The 27,666-nt window shown below is 53.2% G+C and overlaps 2 protein-coding genes across 4 annotated transcripts in view; one reads left to right on the top strand and one right to left on the bottom strand.

Annotated features, from left to right (window-relative positions):
* ZNF839 (zinc finger protein 839) overlaps positions 1-11,591 on the top strand; it is a 31,157-nt gene extending 19,566 nt beyond the window's left edge. Inside the window, exons 4-8 of one of the 3 annotated variants that reach the window (XM_062181131.1) lie at positions 3,282-3,374; positions 4,342-4,476; positions 8,489-8,620; positions 8,775-8,904; positions 10,251-11,591. In XM_062181131.1, coding sequence (XP_062037115.1) covers positions 3,282-3,374; positions 4,342-4,476; positions 8,489-8,620; positions 8,775-8,904; positions 10,251-11,131 — 1,371 coding nt within the window. In that variant the 3' untranslated portion in view covers positions 11,132-11,591. Of the gene's footprint in view, positions 1-3,281; positions 3,375-4,341; positions 4,522-8,488; positions 8,621-8,774; positions 8,905-10,250 lie in introns of all 3 variants that reach the window. The other 2 variants (XM_062181129.1, XM_062181130.1) reach the window with 2 other exon arrangements.
* A 3,628-nt stretch (positions 11,592-15,219) lies between these two features.
* Positions 15,220-27,604, bottom strand: CINP (cyclin dependent kinase 2 interacting protein). Its single transcript, XM_062181390.1, has 5 exons — positions 27,522-27,604; positions 24,616-24,784; positions 22,999-23,128; positions 17,794-17,923; positions 15,220-16,126 (listed from the first exon to the last, which is right to left on the bottom strand). Exons 1-5 carry the CDS (start codon positions 27,526-27,528, stop codon positions 15,924-15,926), a joined length of 639 nt encoding a protein of 212 aa, XP_062037374.1. The 5' UTR covers positions 27,529-27,604; the 3' UTR covers positions 15,220-15,923.
* Between the last annotated feature and the right edge of the window lie 62 nt (positions 27,605-27,666).

Genomic DNA, 27,666 nt, shown 5'->3' with positions numbered 1-27,666 from the left:
ATCTAAATTATTTATCTAAATAATTATTATCTTTGGCTAGAATATATTTAACAGCCAGGTGAATATCTTAAAGGAGTAGAAAATATGTCGCCGGTGCCGTGGCTTAACAGGCTAATCCTCCACCTTGCGGCGCCGGCACACTGGGTTCTAGTCCCGGTTGGGGCACCAGGTTCTGTCCTGGTTGCCCCTCTTCCAGGCCAGCTCTCTGCTATGGCCTGGGAAGGCAGAGGAGGATGGCCCAAGTGCTTGGGCCCTGCACCCGCATGGGAGACCAGGAGGAAGCACCTGGCTCCTGGCTTCAGATCAGCGCGGTACGCCGGCCGCAGCGGCCATTGGAGGGTGAACCAACAGCAAAAAGGAAGACCTTTCTCTCTGTCTCTCTCTCTCACTGTCCACTCTGCCTGTAAAAAAAAAAAAAAAGAAAGAAAGAAAGAAAGAAAATATGTCGAGAGAGCATGAGATGAGTTCAGTAGTCGGCAAAGGAGTGGCTCCCAGGCCCAGGGTCTCCGAATTCTCCCACAGCAGGGAAGCTGCCTGAGGTGCAGTGTGATGTCTGTTCTAGCAGCACACTGCTCCCACCTGGGCTTGTGTCTTGCTAATCCTGGATGCCATGTTTTAGAAGCCAGAGGTAAGGTCATCTTTGATTTGATCAGTCTTTCAACACTCAGAATAGTCACCATTTATTAAGCACTTTCTGCTGGTGGACCTCATCCCATTTATTCTGTAAGAACTGAAACATAATGACCTCATGGGTGAGGACCTTCCAACTCAGAGAGATCAAATCACTACACAAGGTCACTCCCAGGTAGGAGGCAGGCCCAGATGTTGAATGCAGGCTCTTGGTGTCTGGGGTCAGTGAGGCCTGATCCTCTTGGACATCAGTGCCTCTGAGAAGGGGAGACCATCAGCTGGACTTACAAGGCCACGCCTGACCCACAGCAGGTTCGAGGGCCACTCTCAACTCCTATAAATGAAAATTTCCCCCAAAATGGACATTAACTAACACACTTCCTGGGCATCCATCAAGTCTTAGATCTTGTTCTGAGTATGGAGGATGGGCAGTATGTACAAGACAGCCATGGCCCCTGCTCTCAGGGGACTAAGATACTAAGATGACAGTCAAACCAGTTGATCAGCAAAATTGTGAGGTCCACTGTTAGTAAGCTCAGCTAGCGTTTATGCTGGTCACAGCAGGGTCTTACCTTATAGTCCTACCTTCCTGAACATCTTAGAGTTGAAAATCAGCTGGTCATCTTTTTCTCAGGGTTTTTTATTTCCTTTTTTTTTTTTTAAGATTTATTTATGAGGCCGGCGCCGTGGCTTAACAGGCTAATCCTCCGCCTTGCGGCGCCGGCACACCGGGTTCTAGTCCCGGTCGGGGCGCCGGATTCTGTCCCGGTTGCCCCTCTTCCAGGCCAGCTCTCTGCTATGGCCTGGGAAGGCAGAGGAGGATGGCCCAAGACCTTGGGCCCTGCACCTGCATGGAAGACCAGGAGAAGCACCTGGCTCCTGGCTTTGGATCAGCGCAATGCGCCGGCCGCAGCAGCCATTGGAGGGTGAACCAACGGCAAAAAGGAAGACCTTTCTCTCTGTCTCTCTCTCTCTCACTATCCACTCTGCCTGTCAAAAAAAAAAAAAAAAAAAAAAAAAGATTGATTTATTTATTTGAAAGGCAGAGTTACTGAGAGAGAGGGAGAGACAGAGAAAGATCTTCTGTCCATTGGTTCACTCCCCAAATGGCCAAAACAGCTGGGGCAGGGCCATGCTGAAGCCAAGAGCCAGGAGCTTCCTCCAGGTCTCCCACGTGGGTGCAGCGGCCCAAGCACTTGGGTCATTCTCTGCTGCTTTCCCAGCTGCATGAGCAGACAGCTGGATCAGAAGTGAAGCAGCTGGAGCTTGAACCGGTGCCCATATGGGATGATGGCATTGCAGGTGGCGGCTTTACCAACCCGTCGTCTTCTTCCTCCTCCTTCTATTTTAAAAATTTATTTTATTTTAATATTTTTTATATTTATTTGTTTATTTGAAAGGCAGAGTTACAGAGAGGCAGACGTCTTCCATCAGCTGGTTCACTCCCCAAATGACCGCAATGGCCGAAGTACTCTTTTTTTTTTTTTTAAGCTTTATTTATTTATTTGAAAGTCAGACTTACACAGAGAGGAGAGGCAGAGAGAGCAGTCTTCATCCTCTGATTCGTTCCCCAATTGGCCGCAACAGCCAGAGCTACACCGATCTGAAGCCAGGGGCTTCTTCAGGGTCTCCCACGTGGGTGACAGGGGCCCAAGTACTTGGGCCGTCCTCTGCTGTTTTCCCAGGCACGTTCTCGGGGAGCTAGATCAGAAGTGGAACAGCCAGGACTTGAACTGGCACTGTGACATGGATTCCACAAGCAGTGGCTTAATCCGCTGTGCCACAACAGCCGCCCCTAACTTCCTGTGTCTAAGACTTGCTCCGCTTTCCCCAGCATTCGAATGCTTCCCTTGTGACCCTGGGTGACCGCCTTCATCCTCTTGGTTTCCTAAACCGTCTTCCTCCGCAGACTCCCTTGTCTCTGCTTCCTGTCCAGGTTTCTCTGGAGCCTCAGATCTCTCATTTTAAACCCCTCCCCCTGGTGTCCTGGGAAATCCTCCACCTCCGGTGGCTGAGCAGAGCCCATGCTTGAGTTGTCCAGGGCTGCTTCGTCTGCCGTTCTTGACTCCTGCACTCACCTCTGCCCATGTCCTGTGGTCACTGGACCCCAGGGACTGTGCCCTCCCTGCTAGTCCCCCCCCCCCCCCCTTGTCATCTGGGTCCCCTGCCTGCGGGGCCTCCCGTTCTGTTCTCTGCACCATCGCTAGCACTATGCTGCCACCTATAGGAAGAAATCTAAACCCTCCGGCCCCACTCCCCTGGCCTGGGTTCCCTGAGACCTCGTTGGGCACTGCTGCTCTCTGCACCTGAGCCCTGGCACTCACAGCTTATTCCTTGGGGCTCCTGGGTGGTGCTCCCTGCCGGGGCAGGACACGCGTCTCTTCATTGCTGTGTCTCTGGGTCTGGTACCCAGGATCCCGTGTTTGTTATGGGACACGCAAACTTTGAACCCAGAATTGATCCTAGTATGTTGTTAACGGGCAGACAAGTGAGAAACTTAATAAAGCAACATGTTTAACGTCACTTAGATGCTGGGTTTTGGGGGGACTTTCTGCGTTTTATATTCTGTGTTGTATCCACTTGTTAGCTCTTGGAAAATTCATGGGAGACTTTTGACTATGCCAAGTGTTTTTCTTTTCTTTTCCTTTTAGCTTCTGCAGCAGTGTGACCCGGAGGACCTAGTGGAGCTGGCTCTGCCCCAGCTGGCTCGGGCGGTGACCCCGTATGAATTTCTCCTGATGAAGGTAAGGGGGAGGACGTGACCTTGTCTAGGAAGCCGTCCTTCCCCCTGGTGTTAGGAGAGCCAGGCCGTTAGCAGTCCGTTCCCTGTGGGTCATGCGTCTGTGCCTGCTGCAGTGGCCAGGGCCTGCCTGGCCAGGTCTCTTGGCAGGCCATTTGTCTCCCCGCTGTCAGCTTTTACCGTATGAGGGATGCGGGAAGCTGAGGCCAGCTGGGGCCTGCCCTGGTCCCAGTCAGCCCGGCCTCTTGCCCTCTGAGCCCACCCGTCAGTCCAGCTTGGGCAACCCCCCACCCCCATGACGCTGGCTTCCTTCAACAGCCCCAGGCCCAGCCTGCCCCACGGCCGTTCCGCTCTGCTCCTGCTCCCTGGCCACTGCGGCCATCACCCCAAGGGTTGTTGGTTTTCTGGCCTGCTGCTCCCCAGGCCCAGCCTGCCCCACGGCCGTTCTGCTCTGCTCCTGCTCCCTGGCCACTGCGGCCATCACCCCAAGGGTTGTTGGTTTTCTGGCCTGCTCCTCCCCAGGCCCAGCCTGCCCCACGGCCGTTCTGCTCTGCTCCTGCTCCCTTGGCCACTGCGGCCATCACCCCAAGGGTTGTTGGTTTTCTGGCCTGCTCCTCCCCAGGGCCAGCCTGCCCCACGGCCGTTCCGCTCTCGCTCCTGCTCCCTGGCCACTGCGGCCATCACCCCAAGGGTTGTTGGTTTTCTGGCCTGCTCCTCCCCAGGGCCAGCCTGCCCCACGGCCGTTCTGCTCTGCTCCTGCTCCCTGGCCACTGCGGCCATCACCCCAAGGGTTGTTGGTTTTCTGGCCTGCTGCTCCCCAGGGCCAGTGGGTCTCCCGGGCAACAGTGGGTGCCTGGAGTGATACTGATTGGCTGCTGAGGGGCCAAGGAACTTGTATCCTTACACTTAAATGTCTCGCTAGATTGCCCATTGTCTCAGGTTTAAGTATTTTTTGGTCATCTTTTATGAAGGTTGAAAAGGGCCGCCTTGCAAAACCCTTTTTCCCAGCCGTCTATAAGGAATTCGAGGAGCTGCATAAAATGGTGAAGAAACTGTGTCAGGATTACCTGAGTGGTTCCAGCCCAGGGCCCCAGGAGCCCTTGGAAGTAAACAACGATGCGGTAACAGCCTCTGGGTGGTGTCCCGTTGGGGTTAGCATCTGGGGGTGGGTGGGGGTGGGGGGGTGGGGGGGATGCTTTTAGTGCGGACGTCTCAGTCAGCCACTGTGGCTGTCATCCTCCACCAGGTGAAGGATCTTTTCCTTAACATGAAAGGAAGAAGGCTTTTCCCGGGGAACTGTGGATAAGCCAATATTAGAGACCCACGCTCCTCCCGCAGTTAACAGCTTAGGGACCCTTTTTTCTTCTCCTGCAGGTTTCTGGGCGGGTCCCTCAGAGGCCAGCATTTGTCCTCTGAGGGTGTTTTGACACAGTTCTCTCTTCAGTGTCACTGTCATTGCCACACTCCCTTTAGCTTTGTGGGGTTAATAAGTTTGGACTGATGTGGTTTTGCGTGCTTTGGATAAGACCCTGTGCCTGGCGCAGCCTGCGTCATGTGGCGTGTAGACTGGTGTGGGGGGCTCAGGTGGCCCCACTGTCTCTGTGCCCCCACACCCACGTGAGAGGGGAGTGCTGAGTTAAATCATCCTCTCACGGCACTCCTTTGTTCACTTAAAAAAGTGAGCGAGTCCACGGTGCGCAGCGTCCGGAGGAAGGCCAGGCTGCCTTCCTGCCCTTCCCATCACACACACTGGCAGGCCTGCTCCCCCGACCAGAAGGCCCAGCACCTGCAGCGGACGCTGCTGATGGCTGTAGCAGCCGCTCCTGGGCTGCACGGAACACAACGTGTGCTCCTCTTGGTGTCGCTGATGGGAGGTTCTTCCTTGGTTGTCATTGTTAGTTGAATACAAATTCATTATTTAACCTATTCCATAATGAACCTTTGCATTTTTATTTTATTTTATTTTTTAATTTAATTTTTATTTTATATAATTTTCTTAAATTATCTATTGTAGAAATGTAATGGATTTTTTGCTAAGCCTCATGTACAGGGCCCAATTCACAGGAGTCACCTGTATAATTATTTTTTTAAGAAAATTTATTTATTGGCTGGCACCGCAGCTCAGTAGGCTAATCCTCCACCTGTGGCGCCGGCACACCGGGTTCTAGTCCCGGTTGGGGCGCCGGATTCTGTCCTGGTTGCTCCTCTTCCAGTCTAGCTCTCTGCTGTGGCCCGGGAGTGCAGTGGAGGATGGCCCAAGTCCTTGGGCCCTGCACCCGCATGGGAGACTGCTGGGTCTTAGTCCACCCGTACAAGGATGGACTGGGTCCGAGGAAAGGTAAGTGCGCCGCTCGCCCGTTCCCCAGCCTCCCGATCCCGGAGACAATCAGATGCAGCAGGGAGCCAAGTCTAGCAAGGACTCATTTACTTCGTGCAAAACAGAACCTTTTATAGCACAAAACTGCAGAGGACCAAGCAATCACTTAAACGGTCATTTTCCGGGGGGATTTCTATAGGACTAGCCACATGTCTATACACTTGTTACTAGTTTTGTTACCTCCCCTGATGTTGCGCAGCCAATTAGTTTTAGTGGTAAACAACTTTGGATTCCGCCCACCTTACTTCCTTTGGACACCATCATGTAACTAATTTCCTCACAGGAGACCAGAAGCACCTGGCTCCTGGCTTCAGATCAGCGCGGTGCGCCGGCCGCAGCATGCTGGCCGCAGTGGCCATTGGGGGGTGAACCAACGGAAAAAAGGAAGACCTTTCTCTGTCTCTCTCTCTCACTGTCCACTCTGCCTGTCAAAAAAAGAAAAAGAAAATTTATTTATTTATTTGAAAGAGTCACAGAGAGAACGAGAGAGAGATCTTCTATCCACTGGTCCACTCCCTAGGTGGCCACATGACCAGGGCTGGGCCAGGCCAAAGCAGGAGCCAGAAGCTTCTTTCAGGTTTCTCAGTTGGGTGGCAGGGGCCCAGAGAACTGGACCATCCTGCACTGCTTTCCCAGGAACATCAGCATGGAGCTGGACAGAAGTGGAGTAGCTGGGACTCTAATCGGTGCACACATGAGATGCCAGCGCTGCAGGCTTAACCTGCGGTACCATAGCAGCAGTCCTTTGTGATATCTGAAAAATGTTCACTTATTTGAAAAGTAGAGAAACAGAGACAGAGACCATCCATCTGCCAATTTACTCCCTAAATGCTCTCAACAGCTGGGGCTGGGCCAGGCTGAAGCCAGGAGCCTGGACGTCTACCCAGGCTCCCACGTGGTGGCAGGGACCCTATTACTTGAGCCATCGCCTGCTGCCTCTCAGGGTGTGCATTAGCAGGACGCTGGAATCAGAACAGAGCCAGGCACCCTTATACAGGATGCAGCATCCCAGGTGGGGACTCACCCGCAGAGAATTAGCCACTGCACCAAAGCCTGCCGTTCCCCTCCCCACCCCCGTGAATTTTTTTAAAACAGTGAAACAAGTGTGGGAGACCTCCTGTCCTGGAACAGAGCTGGGTGTGCACACCCTTGGGACCCACTGCTGTAGGTGCCCAGCCATCTAGAACAATGGCAGTGCTGTCTTTCAGCCATACTGTTCAGCCTGGTAGGCATTAAATTTGCCTGGCTTCTGTTTTCCACGTAGCCTTATGCTACGGCCTGCCCTTCCTGCTGGGCCCCTCACCGCTCTCATGCCCCAGTGGTCTCATGGTCCAGTATGATAATGGCCATCACTTAGACCCTTATATCTGGTGCCGTACACTGGCTTTGCATACGGAATCAAATCTAATCCTCCCAAAAACCCTTCCAGCAGCTGTAATCTCTCATGTGGATAAGGGAGACCTGGGAGACAGTGATGAGACACGGGGGATGGGAGGAGACTTGGGGAGACAGGGGTGGGTGTGAAGGCTGGGGAGATGGGTCAGGGAGATGGGCAAATGGGGAAGAAACCCGGGGAGTGGGGGACTCTGGGAGATGGGAGGAGACTTGGGAAAGGAGGAGAAGCCGTAGGAGGGAGAGCGGTGTAGGGGAGGTGGACAGGAAGGCTCATAGAGATGTGGAGGAGACTTGTGGGATGGGGGTGAGTGGGAGATGGGCGAGGGTATTCATGTCCTCAAGTGACTTGCAGAGCTGCCCAGGCCACAGCCTGAGAAGCTGAGATCTAGGTCAGCTCTCCCAGCCAGCATGACAGAGTGTTTAGAAGGTTTTTGTTTTTGTTTTTTAAGATTTATTTATTTATGTAAAGATTTGAGAGGCATAGTTAGAGAGAGGAAGGTAGAGAGAGAGAGGTCTTCCATCTGCTGGTTCACTCCCCAAATTGCCACAGTGGCTGGAGCTGTGCCGATCTGAAGCCACACGCCAGGAGCTTCTTCCAGGTCTCCCATGCGGGTGCAGGGGCCCCAGCACTTTGGCCACCCTCCACTGCTTTCCCAGGTGCATCATCAGGGAGCTGGGTCAGAAGAGGAGCAGCCAGGACAGGAACCGGAGCCTGTAGAGAATGCCGGTGCTGCAGGCTGAGGCTTAACCCACTGTGCCACAGCACTGGCCCCTAGAAGTTTTTCAAACTCTTTTAATCTTCTCTTGCAAACTGTGCCAACACTGAGCCTCTGGATGTGACGATCGTGTATCACCAGGGTTTTCCTCCTTTACCCTTTTCCTTGTCTGGCTGTCTCCTCACCATATTAAGCCATTTCCTGGATTTGAACTCCGTCATTGGGACAATTCAGGTGCCACTTGGGACACTGGCACCCATACTGGATGAGTCCCAGGTCTGCTCTGATTCTAGTTTCCTGCTAAGGTGCTAATGTGCATCCCAGAGACAGCAGGTGCTTGGGTCCCTGCCACCTGCATGGGAGACCTGGGTGGAGTTCCTGGTTCCTGGCTTGATCTGCCCCAGCCCTGGCTGTTGCTGGCATTTGGGGAGTGAACCCGTGAATCCAAAACCTCTCTTTGTCCATCTCTGTCTCTGTCTCTTGATTCTTTCAAACAAGATGAAAACAAGTAAGTAAAAATAGAAGTAAAAAATTTAAAAATTAAAAATACTGAATGTCGGTGTTAACCTGCTTCTGAGCACTTGTGTCGGCTGGCAGTGAAGCTGCTTTCTGTGGCCCCTTTCTTTTCAGGTAGCCGAGTCCCTGGGAATCACAGAGTTCGTGAGGAAAAGAGACATGTGCACGGACTGCCTTGCCCAGTGCCCCGGCCCAGAGGGCAGGGGGAGGCTGGAGGCAGCCAGCGGACAGAAGAGGGGCAGTGAGGTGAGCCTGGGGGAAGTGGGTGCCAGCTGACCAGCTGACTGTCCAGCGTTCAGGTCGCGTCTGGCTGCTCCGGCTCACAGCTCTGTTCCCCAGGCAGCCCTGCAGGCTTGCCCGTTTCCTCCTTGTCTTGGCTGATCGGGCCTTCTCTTCACAGGCCACACAGGACCTGCAGGCCTCAGTGAAAAGGACCAGAACTGAAACTCTGCCAGAGGACACTGCTGAGTCTCCTGCTGCCGATGGCATGGGCCAGGCGAAGCCCAGGCCCTCGTGCGATCCGGCTGCCGGTGAGGGTAAAACGCTCTTCGCGGGTGTGCGCTTGGGTCCACAGGTCCTGCTGGCGCAGATACGCCCAGGACCCTTGCTTTTCAGGGTTGGGTGCCCCTGTGTCTGGAGTGAAGACAACCCTCTGGTTTCTGAAGTTATCCCAACCTTATCCTAATGTTCTGTAATTTCTCAATCCTTCTCCATGACTCCTGAGAGGTCTTTGAGGTTTTCTAGGGTCCCTCATTAAAATGGGGAGTTGCTTCAGGAATAGGGTGTTTTTTGTTTTTAAGATTTATTTTATTTATTTGAAAGACAGAGTTACAGAGAGAGGTAGAGACAGACAGACAGGTCTTCCATCCGCTGGTTCACTCCCCAGAAGGCTGCAATGGCCAGAGCTGTGCCAATCCGAAGCCAGGAGCCAGGAGCTTCCTTTGGGTCTCCCATGTGGATGCAGGCGTCCAAGAACTTGGGCCATCCTCCACTGCCCTCCTGGGCCACAGCAGAGAGCTGGACTGGAAGAGAAGCAACCGGGACTAGAACCTGGCGCCTATATGGGATGCCGGCACCGCAGGCGGAGGATTAACCAAGTGAGCCACAGCACCGGCCCCCCTACTTCAGTTTTACCCAGGCCATTAGAAGAGAGCTGGATGGGAAGAGGAGCAGCCGGGACATGAACAAGTGCCCACATGGGATACTGGTGCCGCAGGCCGAGGCTTAGCCCACTGTGCCGCAGTGCTGGCCCCCCCAGTCTTCCTTTTAGAGGTGACTGCCCCATCCTGCCACTGAGGAGGGCACACGTTTGGAACACAGCTCCCCTCTTGCAGTCTGAATCCCTGAGCCTCGTCCACATTGGAAGCTAAGTGTTAAGTCCTGCAGTGCGGCTTCAGAGGTGGCTCTTAGGTCTGTGCCATCAGAGTCCCAGGCGCCAGGGCGCCAGCGGAGTGGGAAGGCTTCCATGCACTCAGGGTGCTGATGGCCTGGGAAGGTCACGTTGACGTGCAGGGGCCTGGGCCTCAGGTCACTGAGTCGGGATGTGGGGCTGGCATGGGCACGAGTATTTTGAAAAGCCTCTTGCCTCTCAGGTGAGGAGCCCCTGACTCACTCCTTCATCATCATCCCCCCGTTCAGTGGCTGTAGAACATCACACCGCTGAAATGACGCTTGGGGTGCATGTTTAATGCAGAATCCTTGTGAATGGATAAAAGGGACTAAAAAACAAAAGTGCTGCCCGTGTCAGTGGCGAGGAGAGCTGACGCTTTCAGTTGCTTTTGCAGGTGTCGGCTTGGTGTCTGCCGTGGATGGTGAGCGCAGCGAGCGGCCTGGAGCCTGGAACACGTGTGTTTACCTCTTTTTTTCAACTGTTTAGGTCTTGCTGCTCCAGCAAATGAGACTGCTTCTCCCCGTTCTGAAAACAGCCAGGCGGTGACAGGCTGCGATGGTGGCAGAAGCCTGTTACACGAGGGCCAGCTGCTGAAGGCATCTGCTGACTCAGAGGCCAGACGTGGCTGTGTGGGCCCTGCCCCCTGCTGTTCGGACCGGGGTGGAGCAGCTCCTTGCATTCAGCTGGGAGAGCCCGGGAGGCTGGCCCGGCTCCAGCAGGCACCGTTCCCTGATCGGAAGGCTCTGGAACACTCTTCAGACCAGGACTCGGGGGACAGCCCGAGGGGCCCGGTGGCCTGCAGCACACTGTCAGCAGGCGGAGGGGTGCAGCCTCTGCTGCCTGGCAGCTCCGGGAGCCGTGGGAGGCACGATGCCCACCTGACTGGCCAGCAGGCCAGGCCCAGCCCTGACCTGCTCACAGCGGCCGCGGCCCCTCCCCTTGAGAAAGCTGTGCCCTCGGGTGCTGGGCCGGTTGACTGTGCCTGCAGTACTGTGTCTGAGCCAGGGCCTCAGCCTGGCAAGCACGGATCACTGTCCAGCACAGGGGGTGTTGAAAGCCACACAGGGAACTTGAACCAGCTCCCCCGTGGGATGGAGGTGCATGGCAGCCAGAGAGAACTGGAGGGCGTGGTTACTGTGGGCGAAGCTGTGGCTTTTGGAGTACCAGCTGGGTGCCAGGAGCAGATCTTCATTCAGACTTCTGACGGGCTCATCCTGTCCCACCCAGGGACGACACTGTCACGGCAGGACATTGTCATAGTCACTGGGGCGGCGGGGACCGCCCTGCTGGTGGCTGCAGCCGAGGGGGTTCCTCTGGAAACCGCGGAGCCGCTCCTCACCCTGGAGGCGAGCGACAAGGAGGCGTAGCCATGATCCTAGGCTTGTATGTATTTTATCCAAAGAAGCTCTATTTCAAGCAATGTCTATTTTTCTAAACACTGACACATACGAACTTGGTGTTTATAAAGAATTACGCACTCCTGCTGCCCACGCCTTTCTGTGGAGCTCCTCACAGCAACGGCAGATACACGACCTGATAACATCCCACGAGCCTCCCTCAGAGGCTTTGTTGTGGAAAATGGAATTAAAAGATACATTTCTCTTGTTGCCAAGGAATTTGGAGATCCATGCATGGTTTTTCCTAATATGCAATTCCATGAACTGTTTGAAGACCCCTCACGTACGTCTCATCCTCAGGCTTCTGGGGCTGTTGTGGGTAATATCACTGCACCACTACTTAGCCCTGCTCTATTCCCAAAGAACAAGACCCCTTCTCTCCGGTGCTGTGCTGCTGCTTATCAGGCCTGGGCCACGCTAGAAGCTTCTTCCTGGTTCAATTAAAACGGAAAAGCCAGCTGTTCCGGGCGGCATGCTGAGAAGTGGGGGACCAAGTCACTCCCACACGCAGTGTGGATGAGGAAAGCAGGGCTAAGTGATAGGGTGACTTCTGGTGGGGGTGGGGCTGGCGGTAGCCAGGTGGGGCTCAGGTCAGAGCTCCAGCTGTGTGACGGCCCCCGGTAAAGTCTCTCACTGAGGTCTGATCTCTCAGTTGTCTCCCTTCACTGTGTTGTGGGGAGAGTTTCGGTGCTTCTCCACCTACCTGGCAGAGGCTGTCAGGGGAGAGGTGATGCCCGGGGACACAGCTGGGCGTCACCTGCTGTCCTGCGGCCTGTGGAAGGCTGGACTCTACCCTCGTGGCATTTCCTATACCTTTGAGGCCTGGGGAGCCTTTCCTGCCCTCAGATCTCAAAGCAGGTGCACAGGTGCACAGGGGCACAGGGGGTTTCCTGGCTTGCAGATGAGCCGGCCGCCGCTGCGTAGGATGGGGCCAGCAGAGCTGGGGCTGTCCTGTGGACTCAGCGCCACATCTCTAGGGCCCAGAACCCCACTAACCCACGAGTCCCCTCATGGAGTTGTGGTCGCAGCCTCCTCCTGGGGGATGGTTCATAATGCCCATCAGCCAGCAGAGTCAAGCTTGACCATGGCCTGGACACGGCTCTGGCAAATAAGCATTTATTTCCTATTTATAGGACATTATGCTGTTAGGCATGCTGCACAACTTAAGTGCACCACTGTGTGTGTGGTACTGTGGGTGGACAGTCAACCTAAATGATTTAATTACAGCTGTCCCACTGTACAGAGTGGAAAACACAGGCGCTCTGGTAACAGAATGCCCATTCAGGGGACATGCGCCCGTCAAGTGCTGCTGGGTGCCAGGCACGGAGCTGACATCAGTGAGCACAACTTGGGCCCTGCTTCTGGGGAGCCCGGTGCTGAATGTACCAGGCCAAGCAGGCAGAGCTCCCAAATACAGAGTCACAAAGCACAGCTTCTGCATCACAGCACTTGCTTACTACACGCACACGAGAGGGTATTTCCTCTCCTGACGCCGCAGGAACAGCTCCCATAACTCAGCAGCTTCCAGCAAAGGTGGGTGGGCTTCTTGCTGAGGCCAGGCGGGGGACACGGTGGGCCTTGGCACCCACCCCAGGGGGGAGAACTGCAGGGGAGTTCAAGCCCCTCATCCAATGCACTTGTCACAACTCAGTGGCCAGGTGGTCTGGTCCAGCGTGGCCAGTTAGGTGGTCAGCAGCTGGGGTCACATTGTTCTTCATGACTGAGCTGCGTGTAATACACTGTAATTATTTTTTAGCTTTTATGTTCCCTGGAGCTAACGTTCTAGTTTTTGAATTCATCTCCAAGCCCTCCTCCACCCGCACTCTAGCCTTCCATGTTCCCTGTCAGCTGTGACAAGACTGCGTGGTCCATCCGCTAGGATTAACCAGAAGCCCCGCACTGACCGGCTTCCCCATTCCTTTCACGTGGAAACAGCGCTGCAGATTCATTGTTTTTGTTCATCACTTAGCTTTTAATTTATTTATTTGAAAATCAGGGAGAGAGGGATGGACAGAGAGGTCTTCCATCCACTTCCCACTTAACCACAACAGCCAGGGCTGGGCCAGGCCAAGGCCAGAAGCCAGGAGCTTTTGCCAGGTCTCCCACATGGGTAGCAGGGAGCTGGATCGGAAGTGGAGCAGCTGGGACTTCAGCTGGTACCTATATGGGCTGCTGCTGTTGGAAGTAGTAGCTTTGCCCACTATGCCACAAAGCCGGCTCCATTTCATTTATTTATTTATTTTTTTAAAGCTGACTTTTTTTTAAAATTAAACTTTTATTTAATGAATATAAATTTCATTTCATTTATTTTTAAAGAGTTATTTATTTGAAAGCAGAATTACAGAAAAGTCGGTTTTTTTTTTTTTTTTTTTACAGGCAGAGTGGATAGTGAGAGAGAGAGACAGAGAGAAAGGTCTTCCTTTTTGCCATTGGTTCACCCTCCAATGGCCGCTGCGGCCGGCTCATCGCGCTGATCCGAAGCCAGGAGCCAGGTGCTTCTCCTGGTCTCCCATGCGGGTGCAGGGCCCAAGCACTTGGGCCATCCTCCACTGCCTTCCTGGGCCATAGCAGAGAGCTGGCCTGGAAGAGGGGCAACCGGGATAGAATCCGGCGCCCCAACCGGGACTAAAACCCAGTGTGCCGGCACCGCAAGGCGGAGGAGGATTAGCCTGTTAAGCCACGGCGCCGGCCATAAAAGTCGGTTCATTCTCAAATGTTGGTTCATTCTCAAATGGCTGCAGTGGCCTAGCTGGGCTGATCAGAAGCCAGGGACCAGGAGCCTCCTCGGGGTCTCTTACGTGGGTGCAGGGGCCCAAGTACCTGGGCCATCCTCCACTGCTCTTGCAGGCTGAGACCGTTGCAGAGAGCTGGACTGGAAAAGGAGCAGCCGCACACACGAAGCAGTGCCCACACAGGACGCCACAGCTGCAGGCAGAGGCTCAGCCCACTATGGCACAGTGCTGGCCCCATCATTTATTTTTTATTTTTTAAAGATTTATTTGAGAGGTAGAGTTGCAGACAGTTGAGAGGGAGAGGAGACAGAAAGGTCTTCCTTCTGCTGGTTCACTTCCCAAATGGCCGCAACAGGTGGGGCTGCACCAATCCGAAGCCAGGAGCCAGGAGTTTCTTCTGGGTCTCCCATATGGGTGCAGGGGCCCAAGCACCTGGGCCTTTTTTTAAAGATTTATTTACTTGAAAGTCAGAGTTACACAGTAAAAGAAGGAGAGGCAGAGAGGGAGGGAGGGAGGGAGGGAGGGAGAGGGGGAGAGAGAGAGAGAGAGAGAGATACAGAGAGTTTTCCATCTGCTGGTTCACTCCCCAGATGGCTGCAACAGCCAGAGCTAAGCCGATCCGAAGCCAGGAGCCGGGAGTTTCCTCCAGGTCTCTCATGTGGGTGCAGGTGCCCAAGCATTTGGGCTATCTTCCACTGCTTTCCCAAGCCATAGCAGAGAACTGGATTGGAAGTGGAGCAGCTGGGACTAGAACCGGTGCCCGGTACCCATATGGGATGCCAGTGCTGCAGACCAGGGCTTTAACCCACTGCGCCATAGTGCTGGTGGGCCACCTTCTACTGCTTTCCCAGGCTACAGCAGACCGCTGGATTGGAAGAAGGGCAGCTGGGACTCAAACTGGCACCCATATGGGATGCTGGTGCCACAGGCGGAGGACTAGTCTACTGCACCACAGCGCCGGCCCTCCATCATTTATTTTTTAAAGATTTATTTATTTGAAAGGCAGTGCAATGGGGTGGGGAGAGGGCAAAGGCCGAGCGAGAGAGAGAGAGAGAGAGAGAGAGAGAGAGAGAGGTCTTCCATCTGCTGACCCACTACCCAAATGCCAGGGCTGGGCCAGGCTGCAGCCAGGAACCAGAACTCCTATGTGGTTTCCCACATGGGTGGCAGGGGCCCCACCTGCTGCCTTCCCAGACAATTAGCAGGGAGCTGAGCAGCCAGATGGGAATGAGGGCACCCAAGTCACAGCCTAGCCACTGCACTAAATGCCTGCCCCATCAGCAGTACTTGAATGGTTAAATATGAAAAAGCTCAAAATCAAAGACTATTATTATTTTAAATATTTATTTACTTATTTGACAGGAAGAGTGATGTCGGTGGGGTGGGGAGATCTTCCATCTGGTTCACTCAAGTGGCAGCAAAGGCCAGGGCTGGGCCAGGCTGCAGCCAGGTGCCTGGAATCCATCTGGTTTTCCCACGTGAGTGGTAGGGGCCCAAGCACTCGGGCCCTCCTCTGCTCCTTTCCCAGGCACATTAGCAGTGAGCTGGATCAGAAGTGGAGCAGAGGGGACTCAAACTGGCGCCGATCTGGGATGCTGGTGGCTTAACCCACTGTGCCTCAGTACCAAATACACAGGATTTAAACATCAGTTGTATCAGAAAATTAATATACTGTCATAAAAGTGTAAGCAATACAGATAGGTATAAAACAAAAATCTGATATCAAGGATTTTCTACATAAATGTAACATGCGACATCTAATTTATAAAAACCAGGTCACTCGTTCCTTTCAGGATCTCAAAAGCACTCGTATGTGTGACACTAAGTGGCAGGTGGCACCACATGAGGGGCAGCCACGGCAGTGGCAGCCGTGCCTGGAGAGCCTGGGAGAAGCAGGTGGAATGATCCAGTGTGGAGGACCTGCCCCGGCCCGGCAGGGCCTACACGGGACTGAGCAGCCATGAGCAGACCTGGCAGAAGCCGGCGGCCTGGGGCCTGGACGCGGGGCTCGTCCAGAGCTACTCCGGGGGTCACAGTTCTCGATGCCCCGTTTCCAGCAGCATGCTCTCCAGATGCAGCTTGCTGGCACTGTCCACATACGGCTGGTGCAGCCACATGGACAGGTAGCTCAGGGTGAGGTCGCGGTCTGCGGTGTGCGCCAGCTCTTCCGCGACGGTGCACTTCAGGAGCAACTCCTGCCGGTACATGTCAGAGAGCTTGCGGGAAACCTCGTCTGCAACCACAGAAAGCGCCCTCAGTGGCCAGAAGTCATCGGAGCTGGGCCAATCCACCCTTTTATGAGCGCCTCTAAAACCAGCAATGGCAGAGGTAAAGACCAGCTGGGTGGGGATCACAATTAGTAATGGGGTAAGTAGCATGAAATAAAAAATAATATTTAAAAGTCTCAAATCCACATCAAATACCTCAGCCCTTCTTTGCAACCAACAAAGACAAAAATAACTTTTAAGAAATGTCTCACAGAGCTTATTTAAGTAACGAGTTTCAATTTTCCTAGTTGTCTCTTCCCTGAGGTTGAATACAGTGACCTCATTTTATTTTTTTTAATTTTTTGAGCTGAATAAATTTTATTCATGTATCTCAATAGACTCTCTGATCTTTTTACTAGTTCTTATCAGTTTTTTCAACTTTTATTTAATAAATATAAATTTCCAAATACAACTTTTGAATTATAGTGGCTTTTCCCCCCCATAACCTCCCTTCCACCTGCAACCATCCCATCTCCCACTTCCTCTCGATGCCATTCTTCATCAAGATTCATTTTCAATTATCTTTATATACAGAAGATCAACTTAGTATATACTATGTAAAGATTTCAACAGACTGCACCCACAAAGACACACAAAGTATAGAGTACTGTTTGAGTAGTAGTTTTTTACCATTAATTTGCATAGAACAACACATTAAGGACAGAGATCCTTACGTGCAGAGCAGGTGCACAGTGACTCCCATTGTTGATTTAACAATTGACACTCTGATTTATGATGTCAGTAATCACCCGAGGCTCTTGTCAGAAGCTGCCAAGGCTATGGAAGCCTCTTGAGTTCACCAACTCCGATCTTATTTAGACAAGGCCATATTCAAAGTGGAAGTTCTCTCCTCCCTTCAGAGAAAGGTACCTCCTTCTTTGCTGGCCCATTCTTTCTGCCAGGATCTCACTCACAGAGATCTTTCATTTAGGTCATTTTTTTTCGCCACAGTGTCTTGGCTTTCCATGCCTGCGAAACTCTCATGGGCCAGATCCAAATGCCTTAAGGGCTGATTCTGAGGCCAGAGTGCTCTTTAGGGCATTTGCCATCCTATGAGTCTGCTGCGTCTCCTGCTTCCCATGTAGGACCATTCTCTCCTTTTTAATTCTATCAATTATTATTTGCAGACATTGGAGTGACCTCAATTTATTTTGTAATTAAAACAAAAAGGAGGCCAGCGTGTATAGTAGTAAGTAAAGCAGCTGCCTGTGAGGCCGGCATCCCACATGGGCGCTGGTTTGAGTCCCCGCTGCTTCCCTACTGACCCAGCTCCCTGCTCATGCACCTGGGAAAGCAGCAGAAGATGGCCCAAGTCTGTGAGCTCCTGCACCCATGTGGGAGACCTGGAAAAAGCTCCTGGCTCCTGGCTTGGCATTGGCCCAACTCCAGCTGTTGTGGCCATTTGGGGAGTGAGCCAGCAAATGGAAGACTTCTCTCTGCCTCTCTGTAACTCTGCCTTTCAAATCAATCAATCAATCTTTAAAAAAGAAAAGACGCCCCTGTTGCCTTTCCTTCTGATGGATCCTTGCACTGAACTTCAAAGCCTTATCAGCTTTTTCATGTACAGAATCACACGATGCTAAACATTCTTTATAACCTCTGCCCTCCGAAAAACCAACTCAGAACAACTTACAGAAATGGGCTGTGGGCCACGTGTGAAACATAGGGGGCCGTTGATTCTGCTCCCCATAATGGTAATTTTCTAGTTCACAAATTCCCTTGGTAGTTGAAGACAGCTTTTCCATTTTCACTTGTATTTTGGTCTGAAAAGATATTAGTTTGGAATATAAGAATATAATTTGAATTCTCCAGTCTCAAATTCAATAACTAAGTTTTCAAAGCAAAGAAGCCTTAGTCTATTGAGATCAAAATGCCAATAAATAAATACCATTAACTCTATGTAGGATACATTTCCAGGGAGTTAGAAGGAAGATCATTATGATTTCATTAATTTGGATTACATGGGTAATAAACTCCAGATTTCCAGTCCTGAAAAAGAGAAACTTTCCCAGCCCCACTTCACTAAGGTTTCCGGGGGCCAGGGCTGTGGCCTGCAATGCCACTTGCACCACGAGCTTCCTACACTGGAGCACTGGTTCCAGTCTCAGCTCCTCCATGTCCAATCCAGCTCCCTGCGCATGTGCATGGGAAGGCAGTGGAGCACAGTCCAAGTGCTTGGGCTCCCGCACCCAAGTGGGAGACCCGCTTTGGGTTCTAGGCTCCTGGCTTTGGCCTGGACCAGCCTTGACCGTTGCATCCACCTGGGGAGTGAACCAACAGATGTAAGATCATGCTCTCTCTCTCTCTCCCTCTGCTGATGCTCTGCCTTTCAAATAAACAGATCTTCACACACACACACACACACACACGAAGTCTCTGAACAGCACTGATGTTTTAGCTCCAAAGGTCTGGAGGAATCCTGAGGTCAGCTCTTGCTGCTTTTACGGAATCAAAGACAGGAGAAAAGGCATTAAATGGGCTCATTTCTGACTACCTTCGAGAAAGCTGAAACCTCATTTACCAGAGGGAAGATGAAGGAGACGATGACAGCTGCTCTTGGTCCTGAGCCTAGGCCACTGCAGGACTTGTACCACCCCCCCACTGCACACACAGGCACACAGGACAGCGCCAACAGCAGTCAGTGTCCACACAGATCCGACATGGAGGCAGCTAAGGGTCTGTTAAATGAAGTGATGGGTAAGGGGGCTAGGACTTCAGATTTAAGCAGCACAGGTCTGTGATGACTGATCCCAAACTCCTGAGTAGAGCTGACTTTATAAGGAAGGAAAGAAACGTAAACCATCAGAATCTTGGTCCTTGCAGCCACTCTCCAACCGCACAGGAAGTGGAAGGCTCTAAATTCAGCTAGCATTGATTTTTAAGGGACTTCACTCCCTTCCAAGATCTTTTTAGGCTCAGTATTTCTTTGGTCCAACGGCAAGAGGAAGGACTCAGCATCTCCATTTTACAGCAAGGCAAATCGCTCAAGGGTGAGCGAGGGAGGAGGAGGCCAGAAGCTGGGACTGTGCCTTGCTCTGCTGCCACCTGGGTCTAGGAAAAGCTGAAGAAAAGTGGGAGCTCCAGGGGAATCCTGGCAGCCTCGCCACGGGCGAGGGCCAGGCCAGCTCTGTAGGCTGGCCAGCAATGGACACCCAGCTGCATGGGCATGTGCTGACTTGGACTGAGAGCACGGACAGCGCCCACACTGCCACTTTGACCTTGGCAGTCCCCTCCTACAGCCAACACGGACTGCACTGAGAAATGTCAGTTCACCTTAAGGGAAGAGGGCATGAAACTCGGAGAAGTCGAATTTATTACAGACATCTACTTCAAGCTAAGTCTGGAAAACCATTTTCTCTAAAGGCTGCAGGAAAACAGGAAAACTAATCTTAATACCTTTGCATATCAACTTCTGTTTTATTTATTTACATTTCATTCAAAAGGCAGAGAGACAAGAGATATACTATCTACTGGTTCACTCCCCAAATGCCCGCAGTGGCCAGGGCCAAGCCAGGCTGAAGTCGGGAGTGGGGAACTCAGTCCAGGTCCCAGACGTCGGCAGCAGGGACCCCAGTAACAGCTGCTGCAGCCCAGGTGTGCATTAGCAGGCAGCTGGAGCTGGAAGCACAGCTGGACTGGAATGCAAGCTCTCTGCTGTGGGAAGCACGCGTCCCAAATACCTGCCTCCCAGCTTTACGTTCTGAACAGAGAATGAGAACGTATTTCCAAACCACTTTAAAACAGAATGTATTTACTAGAGCGGAAAACTTCCAACCAGACAGCACACAGAGCTTGGTTTCTGACAGTATTCTCGTTAGAGGAACCAGGGCTCCTTACAGAAATGGCTGATTCTGGGACTAAGGCAAGAAATACATAAGATAAGCTCCGAGGGGCTGGTGCTGCGGCACAGTGGGTTAAGCTGCCAGCCGGGGCACTGGCATCCCTTATGGGTGCCGGTTCAAGTCCTGGCTGCTCTACTTCCAATCAGCTCCCTGCTAATGCACCTGAGAAGCAGAGGAAGATGATCCAAGTGGTTGGCCCCTGCACCCACGTGGGAGATCCAGAAGCTCCTGGTTTCCGTTGGCCCAGCTCTGGCTGTTACAGCCTTTGGGGAGTGACCCAGTGCATGGACGATCTCTCTCTCTCTGTAACTCTGCTTTCCAAATAAAAATATCTCTGAGCCAGAAAGTAAGGAAGTGCTCAAAAATAAATAAATAAATAAAAATAGGCCGGCGCCATGGCTTAACAGGCTAATCCTCCGCCTTGCGGCGCCAGCACACCGGGTTCTAGTCCCGGTTGGGGTGCCGGATTCTATCCTGGTTACCCCTCTTCCAGGCCAGCTCTCTGCTGTGGCCCAGGAAGGCAGTGGAGGATGGCCCAAGTTGTTGGGCCCTGCACCCGCATGGGAGACCAGGAGAAGCACCTGGCTCCTGGCTTCGGATCAGCGAGATGGGCTGGCCGCAGTGGCCATTGGAGGGTGAACCAATGGCAAAAAATAGGAAGACCTTTCTCTGTCTCTCTCACTATCCACTTTGCCTGTCAAAAAATAAATAAATAAATAAATAAAAATAAATAAAAGGGGCCGGAGCCATGGCTCACTTGGTTAATCCTCCACCTGTGGTGCCCACATCCCATATGGGCGTTGGTTCTAGCCCCGGTTGCTCCTCTTCCAGTCCAGCTCTCTGCTGTGGCCCAGGAAGGCAGTGGAGGATGGCCCAGGTGCTTGGGCCCTGCACCCGCTTGGGAGACCAGGAGGAAGCACCAGGCTCCTGGCTTCGGATCGGTGCAGCGCCGGCTGTGGTGGCCATTTGGGGAGTGAACCAACAGAAGGAAGACCTCTCTCTCTGTCTCTCACTGTTTAACTCTGTCAAATAAATAAATAAAAAACAAAAACATGGCCGGCGCCGTGGCTCAGTAGGCTAATCCTCCGCCTTGCAGCGCCGGCACCCCCGGTTATGTCCCGGTTGGGGTGCCAGATTCTATCCTGGTTGCCCCTCTTCCAGTCCAGCTCTCTGCTGTGGCCAGGGAGTGCAGTGGAGGATGGCCCAGGTGCTTGGGCCCTGCACCCCATGGGAGACCAGGAGAAGCACCTGGCTCCTGCCATCGGATCAGCGCGGTGCGCCTACCGCGGCGGCCATTGGAGGGTGAACCAACGGCAAAAGGAAGACCTTTCTCTGTCTCTCTCTCTCACTGTCCACTCTGCCTGTCAAAAATTAAAAAAAAAAAAAAAAAAAAGAAAACAAACTCAGATCAGAACTTCACAATGAGGAGGATGGAGTCAGCCCTCCAACATCCTCAGGTTTCGTATCTGAATCAAAAGCATTCAGGGGGTGGTCACTGCGGCACAGGGGTTCTAGAGGGGGTGGTCACTGAGGCACAGGGGTCAAGCTGCAGCACAAGATGCCTGCACCTCTTCCCACAGTGCCTGGTTCAAGTCCCAGCTCTTCTGCTTCCTAGCCAGTTCTCTGCTGTTGCATCCAGAGAGGCAGCAGGCGGACGGCTCAAGTACTCAGACTCCTGTGGCCCACAAAGAGGCCTGCATGGAGCTCCTGGCTCTTGGCTTTGGCCTGGCCCAGCCCAGCTGTTATGGGCATTCGTGGAGTGAGTTAGGAGCGTTCTCTCTGTTCTCTGGCTTTCAAGAAGATGAAGATAAATAAACATTAGCACTTTCTAGGATTTACACTGTTATTAGACAGTATGAGTCACCTAGAGATTATGTGGAGCTGGTGGGGGGATGTGCACAGGTCCTGTGCACATACTATGTCATTTTATCTATGAGATAAACAGTTAGACAGTGAGAGACAGAGAGCATCATTGAATTTGGTATCTATGGGGATCCTGGAACTAATCCCCATGGATTCCCAGGATGCCAGCACATCAAACGGATGTCGGAGCCAACAGAACAGGAGCAATCTGATCAACAAAATGAAGCAGTGTTGGATTACAACCCCAGTATAAAATACACACCCTGAGTCCAGACTGGTAGAAATCAATGGTCAAAAATTAACAAAGGAGGGAGAAGTGGCCGGCACCGTGGTTCAACAGGCTAATCCTCTGCCTTGCGGCGCCGGCACACCGGGTTCTAGTCCTGGTCAGGGCGCTGGATTCTGTCCTGGTTGCCCCTCTTCCAGGCCAGCTCTCTGCTATGGCCCGGGAGTGCAGTGGAGGATGGCCCAAGTCCTTGGGCCCTGCACCCCATGGGAGACCAGGAGAAGCACCTGGCTCCTGGCTTCGGATCAGTGCGGTATGCCGGCCGCGGCGGCCATTGGAGGGTGAACCAATGGCAAAGGAAGACCTCTCTGTCTCTCTCCCACTGTCCACTCTACCTGTCAAAAAAAAAAAATTAAAATTAAAAAAAAAAAAAAAAAAAAGGAGGGAGAAGTGACAAATTCTCCGTGTAGAATTCCAAACAGTTTTTGCAGCTACTGCACACTGGAGGTAGCTGAGGCCTGTCCGCTCCAGGCATGGGCTGTGCACAGCGACTTTCAGAGTGGGGAAGGGTCACTTCACGTGGAGGGATCCAGCACGCGCTCGGACAGCGTCATGGGAAGCACCAGGATTTGGAAGGCGGGCAGGCTGAAGAAAAGTCACTTCATTCTGTTATAATAAATCCTACAGAACTCCATATCCACATAGTGATGTCAAATATTTTACATGAGCACTGCTGCTTATCACAAATGTTGTTGTTCACATGTATTCTTACAAGGAATATATCCACTGGTCACTCAATTTGGCACTGAATCTGTCAATTAAATCTATCCATACCAGATGCTATCATGGTCAAACACCAGATGTGTCCTCTGGGCTCAGCGACAATGACCCGCGTCTTGGAGCTTACCAAACCATCCAGGGTGGCCTGCAGCTCCTCACACAGCACCTCTAGCTCCTTATTATATTCCACGTTCATCTTTTCTTCATTTTCACTAGAAGCTGGGCTGCTGCTCTCTAATTCTATTTTGTCTTTATTCCTAGACAAAAGAGAACAAAATGTAGTCTTTATGTATTCTCCTTGTTTTATTTGGAAGGCAGTGACAGAGGCAGAGAAATTCTACTCGCTGATTCACTCCCTAAATGCCTGTAACAGCTACGGCCGGGCCAGGATGCAGCTGGAGCTGGGACTCAATCCAGGTCTCTCGCATGGGGTAAAAGGACCCACGTGCTTGAGCCGCCTGGGGTGAGCGCTGCAGGCAGCTGGAATTGCAAGCAGAGCCAGAACTCGAACACAGACCCTCTGCCACGGAATGTGGGCATCTTAGCCACCGTGCCAAACACCCACCCCCAAAAGATACTTTAAAAAAAAATTTTTTTTTGGCCGGCGCCGTGGCTCAACAGGCTAATCCTCCGCCTTGCGGCACCGGCACACCGGGTTCTAGTCCCGGTCGGGGCACCGATCCTGTCCCGGTTGCCCCTCTTCCAGGCCAGCTCTCTGCTGTGGCCAGGGAGTGCAGTGGAGGATGGCCCAAGTGCTTGGGCTCTGCACCCCATGGGAGACCAGGATAAGCACCTGGCTCCTGCCATCGGAACAGCGCGGTGCGCCGGCCGCAGCGCGCTACCGCGGCGGCCATTGGAGGGTGAACCAACGGCAAAAGGAAGACCTTTCTCTCTGTCTCTCTCTCACTGTCCACTCTGCCTGTCAAAAAAAAAATAAAAAAAAAAAAAAATTAAAAAAAAAAAATTTTTTTTATTTGTTTGAAAGGCAGAGTTACAGAGAGGGAGAAGGAAGGGGGTCAGTAAGACACAGAGAAAGAAAACTTCCATCCGCTGGGTTACCCCTCAAATGGCCACAACAGCCACAGCTGGGTCAGACTGAAGCAAGAAGCCAGAAGCTTCTTCCAGGTCTCCCACGCGGGCGCAGGGGCCCAGGGACTTGGGCCATCTTCCACCGCTTTCCCAGGCCACAGCAGGGGCCTGGATCGGAAGCGGAGCAGCCAGGACTCACATCAATGCTCATATGGGAAGCCAGCACTGCAGGCCGAGGCTGAACTACTACGCCACAGTGCTGGCCCCTCCCTGAGCCTTCTGAAGTACCACTGCGTATGTGTGTTCATTTAATTATAAATGCTGAGAAAGTAGTAAAGCAAATCGTCCAATCAGAACTGGTGCTGCCGCTAACGGTTTTTTGTAACTGGTTTGCCTTTTTTGAATAATGCAACTGCAGGAAATCCCATGTTCCTCCCACCCTAACACCATTCTTCCTAGAAGATTCCAGGATCATGGATGGGACCTGCATGTTTAATTTTATATGCAGACATAATCACGAATAATGTATTACAGGACCCTGTATGTAAAATGCACATATACAGTTCATCCTCGAATGAATCATTTTACCACTTGCTTTTTTCTGCTTAACATTTTATTTTTAGATTTATTCATATTGGTCAATTCCCACCCTAAAAGATTCCCACAAAAGTTCTGCCCAATCATTAACAACAAACAGCTCTGAGCATGTACTTACAGTAAAGTGATTTTCAGGTTGGCGATATTATTTGCAGTGGTAAAACCTGCATCGTTGAGGGTTTCCCATTTCAGGATTAAATTATGCCAATCGGCTGCATTGTCCTTAAGTTTTCTCGCACTGACCGATAAAACAGGTTTTCTGGGTGTTGTAATTCCGGGAGTCTTTGCTGACAATGAAAGAAACGTAATTATTTGGGATAGCTGATCACAGTTGGAGGTTCAGATGTCCTTCCCACAGTAAAACTATCTGAAATGCCCCGTCCACTGGACAAACACAGCGGAAATGTGGATGAACGGAAAAGTTCCTGGAACAAGACAGAGTTTTAAAATTTACTTATTTTTTACATTTAAACCCAGCAGATCCAGCTGCATTGTTGTACAGCTCGATGGCGCCAGTTTTTAAACTGAGCACTGTGAGCTCTCAAAGGCTGCGGATCAAGCTGAGGCTCCCGTGACGTTCCCTGCAGGGGAACCTGGCCTCACTCCCCAGCGCCCAGACTCGTCTCAGGCACTCTGATCCCTTCAGCTTCTCCGGAGCTCTGGGCTGAGTGCTCGATGTCCCAAGTCAGCAGGAGGGTGGGGATCTCAGTGCTGCCACTGCCTGGCTTGGAACTCATGAGGTCCAACTCCTCCAGGACCTGGCTACCCCTCCTTCCCGATGCTCGTCTCAACCTGCACCTTGACCCTCAGTGCCCAGGCGTCATGGACCCTGGCGGCCCTTGAGAAGACTGCCCGTAGGCCTCTGCCCGAGCAGTTCTCTCCGCAGGGAAGCTGCCTCCTCCCTTCCCCAAGGCCCGCCCAGACCCCACTGCTTGTGGGAAGCAGCTTCCAGACCAAGAGCCGGCCCCATCTTCCTGTGCTCTCTCTCCTCCTCGGCTTAGAGACCTCGAGCGGTCCAGGACACACACAGCTGCAAGGTCGGAGCCCAAACTCTGAAGAGGCTGGCCGCAGTGCAGCAGGTGGAGCTGGTGCTTACAACCCCAGCATCCATAGTGGGAGTGCTGGTTTGGTCCTGGCTGCTCTGCGTCCAATCCAGCTTTCTGCCCCAGTGCCCGGGAAGGATGTGGACGATGGCCCAAGTACCTGGGTCCCTGACACCCATGTGGGAGACCAGGATGGGGCTCCTAGCTCCTGGCTTCAGCCTGATCCGGCCCTGGCTGTTGCAGCCATTGGGGGAGTGAACCAGTGGATGGAAGACCTCTCTGTCTCTCCCTGTCACTCTGCCTTTCTTCCTTTCTTTCGTTTTTCAGACAGGCAGAGTTAGACAGTGAGAGAGAGACAGAGAAAGGTCTTCCTTCCGTTGGTTCACCCCCAAATGGCTGCTATGGCTGGCGCACTGCACGGATCCGAAGCCAGGAGCCAGGTGCTTCCTCCTGGTCTCCCATGGGGTGCAGGGCCCAAGCACTTGGGCCATCCTCCACTGCCCTCCTGGGCCACAGCAGAGAGCTGGACTGGAAGAGGAGCAACCGGGACAGAATCCGGCGCTCCAACTGGGACTAGAACCCAGGGTATCGGTGCTGCAGGTGGAGGATTAGCCAAGTGAGCTGCGGCGCTGGCCTCACTCTGCCTTTCAAAGCAAATAAATCTTTAGACTCCGAAGGCCACAGTGCCTGGTTTGAATCCCAGTTTGGTCAGCTGTGAGGCTTGGGCAAGTCAGTTAAGTTCTTGCAGCCTGAGTGTTCTCATCTGTGAAATGGAGATTTAAGAGGACCTGCCACAGAGTTGTGAGATTAGTGAATACAAGCCAAGTTCTAAGGGCCTGGCACACAGCAAGCATCTGCTGTCACCTGTTATCACAGGGCCCTGGGACCTAAGCCTTGCCCATCACTCGCTCTCTATGCCTCAGCAGTGGCTCAGGGGCTGTCACTGCGTGTCCCCCACCCACCTGCCTAATTCCTGGTGTCCTGGAAAGCTCCACTTTTCAACTTTACATTGTTTTTTTTTTTTTTCATTCACTCCGCTTTAAAAAAACTGCTTGCCTACAACATGGCACTAAGACGATAAAGCTCAGTTCTCTGGAACTCACTGCAAAGGCGAGGCAGGCAGTACTACTTAAACGGCCCTAATGGCAACGGTCACAGATAGTGGAGTCTTGTGTCGGTGTAAGCCCTAAGGCGGCGGAGGAGACCGACAGCCGGAACAAGGCTGCCGGAGCTTGAAAACCAGGGAAAACCACGTGGCGAGAGGAACAGGGCGAGGCGGCTTCAGACAACCAGAACCACGAAGGTCAGGACAGGTCTGGACCGGCCCTGCCTACAGTGGAGTGCGGCAGTGCCACGGTCGGATGTGGGGTTCCCCGAGTCGCTCCCGCAGTCTCCCTGGAGGCCCCAGGCTGGGCCGGAACCCGCAGCATCCCCTGTGCACACCGTCTGTGCCGGTTTAACGTCTGCATTTCCTGCAGCCGTTCTGTGCCACCAGGTCCCGCTCAGGCCCTGCGCACACAGGCGGTCGTGCATAAACCGTGCCAACCGGAGGGGGAGTTCTGCGGCCTGGGCCACACCCACCCGAGGCGTTCTCTGCCCCGGCAGGACCCCGCACACGGCCTTCCATCAGGAAACGCACAGGCTGGCGGGAGCGGTCACAGCGCCGCGGGGTGAGCTCCAGGCCAGGGCTCCGCGCCTCCGCCCCGCAAAGCAATGCGACCTCACGGGGTCCCTGGGGGCTCAAGCTGAGCCGCGTGAGCGCCTGGGCCGCTACCGGGCACGCGGCCCTCAGGCACAGCGCGCGGGGCCCGGGTGTTCCGGGGGAGCAGGGCGTGCGTGGCCTGGCACTCCGCGCGCTCCAAAACGGGCTCCGCAAGACGGACGGGCGCCCGGGCAGACTGCGAGGGCCGCGCGGGGCCCCGGCCCAGCCCCGCAGCATTCGCACGCTTCCAGCCCCGCAACACCGGCCCCGCTCACGCACCTTCCATGCGGTCCGCAGGTATCCCGGGAAGGAGCCGCGAAGCCCCGCCCACACCGCCGGAAGCGCATGCGTCACTTCCGGCCGCGCCGCTCTAGCCCTCCCCGCGGAGCCGGCCGCCCCTCGCCGGTGTCGACCCGGTTGCCCA

The sequence above is a fragment of the Lepus europaeus genome, chromosome 22 (assembly GCF_033115175.1).
Source record: "Lepus europaeus isolate LE1 chromosome 22, mLepTim1.pri, whole genome shotgun sequence".
Lineage (NCBI taxonomy): Eukaryota > Metazoa > Chordata > Mammalia > Lagomorpha > Leporidae > Lepus > Lepus europaeus.
The sequence above is the reverse complement of the archived record's forward strand: the minus strand, read 5'-3'. Positions and strand labels throughout refer to the sequence as shown.